At 38.9% G+C, this 11,059-nt stretch overlaps 1 protein-coding gene across 1 annotated transcript; it reads left to right on the forward strand.

The window, feature by feature from the left end:
- The first annotated feature begins 5,993 nt into the window (after positions 1 to 5,993).
- On the forward strand, positions 5,994 to 9,476 carry LOC103722363 (rop guanine nucleotide exchange factor 2). The gene is made up of 9 exons (XM_026810502.2): positions 5,994 to 6,129; positions 6,427 to 6,857; positions 6,942 to 7,058; positions 7,248 to 7,402; positions 7,488 to 7,562; positions 7,714 to 7,936; positions 8,028 to 8,095; positions 8,446 to 8,781; positions 8,981 to 9,476. Exons 2-9 carry the CDS (start codon positions 6,542 to 6,544, stop codon positions 9,095 to 9,097), a joined length of 1,407 nt encoding a protein of 468 aa, XP_026666303.2. The 5' UTR covers positions 5,994 to 6,129; positions 6,427 to 6,541; the 3' UTR covers positions 9,098 to 9,476.
- Positions 9,477 to 11,059: the final 1,583 nt, after the last annotated feature.

Here is an 11,059-nt window from a genome sequence, read left to right on the forward strand (position 1 = left end):
CATCACAAATTATTGGCACAGGCATATCGTTATGTCTTGCTTCATAGTGACTTAATATCCGAATATCACAGGTTAGTATGGTTATAAGAAATCACAATTTACTGTCATATCAAATATAATATTCAAATCAAAGGTAATTTTTGCTCGTGCAGAGAATTTTTAGTGGCTCAACGAAGCGCCAACAATAACATTCATCCTACCCTAAGGATTGAGCGAAGATGGTTGGTTGAGTTATTTTCTGAATGGTTATTAAAATAGGTTAGACGTTGAATCCTATTAGGTCTTTTATTATATTCTACGATTGGAACTTTGAAAAATTAATCATTATCTCTATAATTTTTTTTAGGTACCGACCATGATGGAGAGACATTGTTCCAATGAATTAATAGTCTTTGCTCGAGGTCCGAACAATATTGTTAACAGATATGATGGGTTCGTTATAAATGGTTTTAAATTTCATACTAAGAAACGTGAAAAATTTAGAAAAATCCTAAATAGTGGAGTTATGGTTGAGGCGGACAGAAAAATTTATTATGGTGCCCTAACAGATATTTATGAGTTGGATTATTACGGAAACTTTAAGGTAGTATTATTTCGATGTGATTGGATGGATATAAACACATCTAGAGGTTTGAGACAAGATATAAATGGCTTCACACTAGTAAATTTTACAAGGTTGATACATACTGGTGTGCTATTGAAAGATGACCCATTTATTTTTTCATCTCAAGCTCAACAGGTGTTCTTCGTGTAAGACTCGAAAGATAAAGATTGGTCTGTTGTTATTAAGACTAAACCTAGGGACTTGTATGATATGAGAAAAGGATTAGAAGAGGAGTATGACGAGACTTATACTCAGTATATGCCTTTTAATGTTGCACCAATTGATGAACTGAATTCTACTAGTTTGGTTAGGATGGATGTTGAATGAGAGCAGGCTAGTTTCTTAATGGTAAGAAAAATATTACTTTTATGCATTAAATTGTTTTGTAATTTTTAAATTATTTCTATACTTTTAATATTTAACTAATATTGTTTCTTTTTATGCATACTAGATTACAACATGCCGCGAGAAAAACGTTTCAGAGATATTGAGTTTCAGCACACATCCGTGGGATCTACTTCTGATCGTTCCCAGCAGCCCGACGAGCCCCAGCAGCCCGATGAGCCTCATACTCAGCCCGAGTCCTAGTCTGAGCACGCGCCACCTGCAGATTGTCCAAACACAGATGATGTCGACGTCCTGGGTTGGTTGATTTACAGTTTTTATATTAATTTTTCTTACAATCTACTTATTTTAGATCATTTGCCTTTAATGGACTTCTTATTTTATAGATGGATTGGGGAGAGCGAGGAGAACACGAGGGCCCACTCGAGCACGGGATGTGTGGACCCTACGTGAGGATGAGAAGATCGTCGTCCATTGCAACGAACTGGGGTAGCCCATCAAGAAGGCTGCAAGCATTTTATCCACTTTTTAGGATCAGTTGCACGGAAGGGATAGTTGTGTCCGCTCAACTATACGAAATGGAATGAAATGCTTCCTTCGTATAAGGTTGAGCTTCTTAGAGTTATTGAGGTAAAAAAATTGAAGTTGCTTACTATCTTCAATTATTTTTTGATTTAACATTGATATAATATTTTTGACTTTGACGTAGAAAAAGTTTGTCATTCGTGTAAATAGTCATGACTGGGTGCTGAAGTCCGTCAACTGCAAATGGAAAGATTATAAAGAGAAGCTAAAGACGGATTGGAAGCACGAGGGCATGACTGAAGAGGAGGTGACCTGTGTTTGTCCTCCAAATGTAATCTCTCATCAGTGGAGGGAGCTTGTCCACTACTGATTTTCCGAGAGAGCTTAAGTTGTGTATATTTTTTCAATACCTTAGATTATATTTACTATTATTATAGATTAGAAATTTATATATTGTATAAATTACATTATTTATTATTTTTTGGGGAAGACATATTTCAACATTGGTAGAGCTGCTCGAGCATCGCAGATTGTTCCTCACACTTCAGGCTCCATGAGTTATGCGAGGCGTAGAGCTGAATTCGTAAGTTTTTTTGAAACCCTTTAAATTTATCTTAAATTGTTCTATCATACAGCATGTATACTTTTGAAATATACTTTTTGTTGTAGATGGATGATAATGGGAGGGAGCCTGGTAGGGCGGAGTTTTATAAGATGACTCACACCCACCGAGATGGCAGCTTTGTTCGGAAGGAGTCTAGAGATATAGTTGTATGTATTCATCTTTGATTTGTGCTGTATTTTTTTTCTATTATTGGCATACATTAATTTGACTTTTTCTTTTGAGAGATATAGGATAGGGCAACAAATCTTATTTCAGAGCGCGTCGGAAAGTCATCATTATCCGACGCGACCAGTCATATTGAAGCTTAAGTGCTCGCTGAATTGATGGGCTCAGAGCGTTATGGTCGAGTGAAGGGTTATGGCGTTGGTGTTACCTCCATTTTGTTGTCTTCAGTGGGCATGTATACAAGAAATGCCAGAGAATGTAGTAACACTGTAGAAGTTCGTCATCTTCAAGCAACTATTGAAGAGCTGAAGCAGAACCAAGCAAACAAATTTGCAGTCTCAGCTTGCGAATATTTCATCCATGTTACAACGATTTCTTCCTTCTCAGGTAAATAACTATATATATTTGAATACTTTACATGTTATCAATTATGATATATGAGTTAATGTATCACATTATTCCTAACTTCTAAGGTTTCTCTTTTTTTTTTATAGATTCCTGATACTTCAAACGCTCGTAGAGATGATAATGATGGAGCTAAATCTCGTCCCTGATGCCTTCTAGACTATTTTTTATAAAGATTGATATGTATATGTTTCTTATTTTTCAGAGTACATTGTAACTCTAAACTTATTAAGCAAATTTTTAATCAGATATGACAATATTCATATTTCGAATGATCTGAGTGTTTGTGTCAATGTGTCAATGTAATACATGTTCATATTGTTATAATGTATGTTTTATAATGTCTATTTTATAAAACGAATTGGTATTTTTATTTTTTTAAAAAAAATACAATTTCCAACGCTTTTAAGTATCGGTAAAAAACATCGTGGCACAGTCCCAGCATGCCGATGCTGACGCTTCTAAGGCTTACATTAGCGTTGGCAAATGCGGGCTTTCCCGACACATTGAAGCGTCAGAAATTTTCAACGCTTTAAAGCGTCGGGGAAAACCATGAGGAAAGCCGTGAGGAATTTGTCTGTCTGGTTATTATCAACGCTTTTTAAGCGTCGGCAAATCCGAGTTTTTGCCGACGCTTTCGTTTAGCGTCGGCAAAAAGTTTTGCCACTCCGGTATCGCCGATGCTTTGACGATGCTTCATGTTGCGTCGGGGGAACTTTAGCCAACGCTTATAAGCGTCGCTAAAGGTCGAAAAAAGCATCGGAATAGGTTGGTTTTCCTGTAGTGTTCCTACTCCTAACGTTTCTCTCTTATCCCAAATAATTAATATAACCTGAACCCCCTATATTCAGAACTATGACAACCCGAACAAGAAGGGATTGGGTGGTTAATTCTCTTTCAGAGCTCTTCTTGATTATTAAAAGCTTTATGGCTACCATATTTGCAAGTAGTCTATAGACAGGAGGAATATTTTGCCCTGAACATGAGTGAATTCAGTGTTCCAGAAGTGTGTGACCCACAAATAAAGAATTCAATGACTTTTCTTGCTGATATTGTGGGATTGGTCGACAAGCATTTCAGACAGGAGATATGGTCTGAGTCAAAACCTAGACTTCAATGAATTCTGATGAGAATGAGACTGCATTTCAGAACTGCTTACTTTAAAGACTAGAAGGAAAAAAAAAAAGAACAGCTTGGACTTTTTAACTCTTTGCAGTTGTAAATCTTTGAAGGTTCGTCCACACAGGCCCAAGGGCTGGAGAATAAGAGTGCATCGAAGACTAAGATGGAAACAAAATTTGGTCTCAAATAGAAGGAAATGAAGTGTTCTGATGATAAGGCTGGCAGAAGCCACCCATGTTTTACTAATGAGCAGAAAGAAAATACAGGAAGACTATGTACAAGATACAGTTCAGCAGCTCTTGAAGAGAGCTGCTTAGAGACAAAGGAGATAATTAAGTAAAATATGTTCATAAAGCACACCCAGAACAATGAAAAAGACCAGCCCACCTTACTATCTAGATTTGAAGCTTATAATTCAATCTCAAGCAAAACAATTATGCCATTACTTCCAGCTAAATTAGAGATCCTGCTTATGGTCTAGTTCAAATGCATGACATACAGGCCCATGATGCTAGTAGGCAGTTCTTTGGAATGTCCTCAATTTACTATTGTCAAGTATAAATGACGTGCCACAATTGGAACCACCGAAGGCACAAATTGCCATTTTGTTGGAGGTTGTGAAAATATGTAGGATGCCTAGCACCAAACTCACTGCCATTTTATATTCTACCATTCTTTCTTAAGTTATTTGTCAATCACGTAACTATTTTTCTGCGAACATCTCTGCGATTGCTTGCAATCTCCTGGTTGATTCACTTAATCTAATAGTTAAGGTCCAACTAAACCCTCCACAAGGTAACCAACAATAAAATTAGCATTTAAAATCCCTCCCTCATAAAATATAGTTTTTCACTACCAATTCTCGCTTTTCCTTCTTGTAATTATTTTGAAATCAGCTAAACAATTATTCATGAAGAAGGAACTTAGCATCCATTCGATTGCTTATAAGATACATTCTTCCCACGTAGGAGTAGCAATTTATGACCTAGCCTATTAACTAAGGTTCACCGTACCGGTACCGGATCCTGTACCAGTGCTACACTATAATAGCATCGGTACTGTACGGTATGCGATATGCCTAGCATACCGAGTGTCGGTACGATATATCCGGTACCATCTAGTATGGTACGGTATAGCATACCATGTTGTTAACTAACTCACAAACAATATACTTTAAACAAACTCAAGTTTGACATAAATAGATTGAGGTCATAAATAGGTCAACTTGTCTAGACCGATTTATTAAATAGATCGAATTCAGGTTTAGAGCTTTGACCCATTTAACCTATATTGCCATTTTATAATTGGGTCGGGTCATAACACAACTCATTTAAGCTATTTAAGACCTATATAACCTATTTAAAACCTGGTTTCCTATTTAACCTTAGTTGCTCAACATGTTTAACCATTTAAATCTATTTAATTCAGTAAAAATCCACTTAACACACTTAACCTGTTTAACCCAATTTGACCTATTTAATAAACGAATAATGCGGGTCAGATCGAGTTACCTATTTAACAAACAAGTCGAGCTTAGATCTAAATTTTTGACCTATTTAATAAATAGATCGAGTTCAAGTTGACGAATTTTTAACTTGATCCATATCCAATCCGATCCATCCCAATTGCTAGCTCTATTCCCATGCCAAGATTATTATAAGCTCTAAAGTCACAATAGTCGACCAAAATATGAAGTGGGTCCTTTGGTAGACTTACATGGTGATACGACCATGTCCGCACCCCGATCCATAGCTCAATTTCTTACAAAACCCCCCCATTCCTGTTAGGTGGGTTCCTTACAGATTTCGCATATAACTTCTGAGCCAGCAAGCCTTCACCTTCAAAGCGAGATAGTTCGATGATCGGGACTAGGATTCAACGGAAAGCAAGAGAACCGTATCTTTTGGAGGAAAGGTTGCAGAGAAGAAAATAATGGGAGGGAAGGGATTCAAACTGATGGCAACGCCTGTAAGTTTAGAATTCAAATAATTACAAAAAGGTAAGGAGGGACCATTGCCTTTCTCTGCAACGATGTTTTTTTCTTTGGTTTGTTTTTGAATCTCATGCCTGGTGCTTTGTCGCTAGAAAAGGAATAGCAGATAAGGTATTATGTGAATCAGTATGTTATGAACTGAGCAACTAAACTCTATTAAAATTTTCTTAGAGAACATCGAGAAAGTAAAAGCAATAAAACTTAAGAAGGCTTTTGAGTTTAAATCTTCACCTTTTCTTTTTCTTCCTGTCCTATATTCGGTACCATTCTGTTTGGTGGTTTCCTGTTTGTTATCAGAAGGGAGGCCTTAGAAATAAACTGCTCTATTCTTTCTGACCGTCTGAAGTAAGTTCTTTCCACCATCGCTCTTCATCAGATTTTCAGGAAGATTATATAAGATCACCAACTTTTAACTATTTTCTTCTTCTTGAGAAAAAACTATCTTTTAATTATTTTCACCATTAAGCAATTAGGAAAATTTCATTAGACAAAACAATCAAGCATTAAGCTTCTTAAAAGACATTTTGATCCATAAGTTTATGCTTTAGAAATTTTGGAATGATTAAATTCCTTATTGATATCAAATTTTCAATGTCATATAATATAGATTACCTGAAAGACATGCATTGCTCTGTAAAACAGGGAGTCACCTACTGCTTACAAGTATTCCTCCATGACAACCAGTTTCCATTCCATTGAAGCTAGGGGTCAATGGCTGCAGCTTTGAGTGGACCACACTTGAGTTTTTATACTTGAGATGGACAGCTCCTCGGTGTGTGACGGGAATTCGGAGATGGATTACCCTCCCTCCTCAGAAGACCAGATCGAGAGATCAAATACAGACACTGGATGCTCCACCCCTGGCGGCCGTTCGCTCGACTATAGCCGTACGACCTCTGAAGTCTCAAGCTACTCAGAGCCCAGCATTTTGGATGAGCCCCTTGCCCTTCCTTTGGGATTGCCAATTTCTAAGCTAGTGGGGCGAGCTTCACCAGTTATAACCAAACTCAGGATGAAACAGCATGCTGATGTGCTCGATGAGCACCTAGGCAATGATGATGTAGCAAATTCAGGTCAGTTCACATTCTACAATGGATTGAAAACATAACGTGTTTAAATTTTCTTATTGCTTGCTCTGATTTTTGAGAGAATACCAGAGCTGGAAATGATGAAGGAGAAATTCTCGAAGCTTTTGCTGGGCGAAGACATGTCAGGAAGTGGGAAGGGTGTTTGCTCAGCTGTTGCAATCTCAAATGCCATTACAAACCTCTATGGTTTGTCCATTCAAATGCCTTGTACCCAAGTCCCTAAATCTCTTTATCTATTCATATTTCGAGTCTTCATATCAAAATCAAAATAATACAATTTCTAAATACAAGGGCTTGTGCTACAGTTATGATTCCTAGAGATGTTGAATCAGCTTTATGTTCATCTGCATCTTATCTCCTTTTCTCCTTCCACAGCTACTGTTTTTGGCCACTGTTACAAATTGGAGCCTCTACCACCTGAGAAGAAGTCCATGTGGAGGAGAGAGATGGCATGCCTTCTATCTGTCTGTGATTGCATAGTTGAATTCTTCCCTTCTTTCCAGAACTTGCCAGATGGGAGTACTCTAGAGGCGAGGATCGATCTCGATAACCAAAAATTATCCTAGCTTCCTTTGCTTCACTTTATCTTGTCTTTAATGCAGCTTTATTTTTCAGGTGATGGCAAGAAGGCCAAGATCAGATATTTACATCAATCTTCCTGCGCTCAGAAAGCTGGATACTATACTGCTTGTAAGATTTTATTGATCAGTCACTTTGATATGATATATATTACTGGCGAGGCCTTTTTGTATCAAAAAGCTTTGATACAGTCAAATATTTCTCAAGAAAAACTAAGAAGCTTGTATAAAGTAATCTCATCAAATACCTGAACTTACTGCAGGAAATATTGGACAGCTTTCAGAATACAGATTTCTGGTATGTTGATGATGGGATGCAATCATCAATTGCCTGTACCTCAAGGTCATTCCGGCAGGTGATTCAACGGAATGATGAAAAATGGTGGCTACCTATCCCATATGTTCCTGTTTCTGGCCTCCCTGAGAGATCACGGAAGGAGCTGCAGCAAAAACGTGAATGTGCAAATCAGATTCACAAAGCAGCCAGGAGAGACGAGCAATGATTGCTTGACGATCTTCACTGCATGAGACTAGACTTGACTCAAGCTTCATACGAAAGCATTTACGGAACTAAAGCTGGCAATCAACAGTGCGATTCTTGCTGAAATGGAGGTCCCAGAATCATACCTTGCAGCACTTCCAAAGGTAATATAATCCCAAAATAACATGAAATATATGTTCAGTGGATCAGCAACCCTTCATCCCCCATAAAACAATGCCCACACGGCCCTTCTAACAATGCCATACCTTCAATGGTACGGGTCTCGGTACCGGTTCGGCAGTCCTTGCCTTGCATAATTCATACCATTGTAGCAAGAAGATCCACAGCCTGCATTACTCTCTCAAAAGACAATAGGAAGAAGTAAATCTACTCTAGAGATTTTCTTATCTGACGATAAAAAGTGAAAGGGTTGGGAATCGAAGCAAGGGCAATTTGTTGTAATCAAACAAGCTAATTTTATTCTTCCTGCTGAAAATTGCTTTTGATGATTCAGAGCGGGCGTGCAAGCACAGGAGATTCTATCTATCGCCACATGTCCACTCCAAAGAAGTTCTCCCCTGACTATCTTCTAGATGGTCTTGATATAGCTTCGGAGCATGAAGCACTTGAGTTCGCCGACCGTGTGGAAGCTGCAATCTATGTGTGGCAGCGCAAAGCAAGCATGAGCAATTCAAAATCTTCATGGGATATGGTGAAGGACCTAATAGCTGATGGAGACAAAAATTACATGCTTGCGAATAGAGCTGAGAGTCTCTTGCTTTGTCTGAAGCATAGATACCCAGAGTTGTCACAAACAACTCTTGATACAAGCAAAATCCAGTACAACAAGGTAAGGATACAACATGGTGCATGGTGCTTAAATATACTGGTAATAGAGGCAGAATTTACACAGCTATTGCTAAGAAGCTACAAGGATGGTGCATTCCACATCTTAATTTCCATGTTGTCATTGGCATGATCTCAATTTCATCAGGCAACTTGATGCAAACTATTCACATGTAGATGATGTTTACATTTTTCTGCCACAGGATGTTGGACAAGCAATCCTAGAGAGCTACTCAAGAGTGCTGGAAAGTTTGGCATTTAACATCGTCGCATTGATTGATGATGTTCTTTTTGTGGATGGATTTGTGAAAAGGAGATGATCAGTTCCCTCCAACCTACAAGTCAAAATGAGAGTTGCAGACAGAATTCTCATCATGTCATTCTAACAAATGTTGCCTTAAAACAGACTAACAATAGAAAATAAATCATTCCTGAATGCTCCATGGACTGGGACTGTCTTCTGCATCGAGCAAGATGAGAAAGAAAATTGCTCTACATTGTCCTGATAGATGTGAACCAGGTGCCAAGATGGTGAAGACAAGAAGAAAATGTAATACTAAATCCAGGTTCTTGACTTGAAGTACTTTTGAAGGATTTCTTCAAATGGTAGCTAAATATACTCCCTAATTGTCTCCTTTATAGCATGCATTCAGCTAACCAAAACACTAAAATCTTTAAAAAGAAAATTATAAATTTTGCTCAGATGTGACTCCAAAATCAAGTTTCAGTTAAAACCTCTATTAAGCCATGACAAGTGAAGTCGCTTTCTTTTCTTTTTTTTAATTCGTATTTCATTTCGGCAACATTATTCTGGGAGCATATAGTATAGGACACCAAAATCAGAAGTCCCATTCGAGAGCTTACACTACACAGAATGCCGAGTTCTTAAGGAACATCCTTCTCTTTTCGTTTCCTTTGCCGAGCGCCCAAAGCGTTTTTTTGTTTTTTCCCTCCCCCCGTTCTCTGCCTTGTTTCTTTATCCAAGAAGATACCCATCCCTGCCGCCGGTCACCTCCAGAACCCAGCCCTTAACACCCGATCGCCGCCGCCGCCGCCGTCCTGGACTTCCCAACTGCCGCCTCTCTTGATGAGGATAGTACAAGGAACCCAGTCAAACAGCAGTTTCCACTCCATCTAATGCCTCGATTAGAGGCAACGATCTCGATCCAGGAGAAGCAGCCACCGGAATTACGGAGGTTCGGGTTCGCCCAACCAGGCCGGACCTTATTGTAAGGGGGCAGACACTCGACTGCGATGACCAACAGTGCCGTATCCTCTACGGGGTGGAGTCAGGAACAGGATCAGGGGAATCTCTCTCTTTCTGAAGTATCGAACCCCAGATCGCCGCCATGAGAGATGCCATACCGTGCTCTGTCGTGTACGCGAGCTCGCCGTTGCGGCGGCAGTGTAGTCAGTGAGGTACTTTCCTCGATCTGCCCTTCTCTTTCGAACATTCAAGTAGGTGATGATGCTGTGTTCTGATCGGCCCCTCTCTCTGCTCCTCTTTTCTCTCCCTGTGCTGCACGCCTCCCTGTGTCCTCCCTGGTGCTTCCGTTCCCTTCTCCAACTCTTTTCTCCCGCCGCAAGCATGTCCCTCTTCGCACCGGGTCACGTCAGCTCGATCAGGTTGGGCTGGGTCGGAGCAAAAATTTGTAAAACCGAAGTCTCAATTACACCTGTTTATCAAATAGATCAAAAATTCAAATTTAAATCTCATCTATTTGTTTATCAAATAAATCAAAAATTCAAATTTAAATCTCATCTATTTTGTTAAATACGTAATCCAACTGACCTACAATTAAGCATAACAAATTAGATTAAATATATTAAATATATTAATTAGATTTTTAATAATTAAATATATTGTTTAAAAAAATGTAGAGACATCTCTTCAAGTTGAGCTAGTTATACTTAAGATCCCACAAATTAAAAAAAGTATCAATTAACAATCAAAACTTCATTTTCATTCCAATGTAGCCCAACCGTATAAAGGAAAGTTCGCGACGAAGGTTTTGAAAGGCCCCTCTATGAAGGGGAAGGAGCACCTTGTGACTGTCGATCGGTATGATTCAAAGAGGGGTTCCTCGCCTAGGACCACGACGACCCCGGAACTAAAACAAAAAGGGGTGAATGGTTCTACCCCACGAACCACAACGAGCAAAAATGGAGCTAACGCATCTAAGTCCTCTAGATCGTGGGCTTAGGTTGTCCAAGGGCTTCGCCAGTTTAGATGAGAGACCTCTAAGGCCACGACTGAGGAGGTAGCTATACTGGAGGAAAAA

The sequence above is a fragment of the Phoenix dactylifera genome, chromosome 5 (assembly GCF_009389715.1).
Source record: "Phoenix dactylifera cultivar Barhee BC4 chromosome 5, palm_55x_up_171113_PBpolish2nd_filt_p, whole genome shotgun sequence".
Lineage (NCBI taxonomy): Eukaryota > Viridiplantae > Streptophyta > Magnoliopsida > Arecales > Arecaceae > Phoenix > Phoenix dactylifera.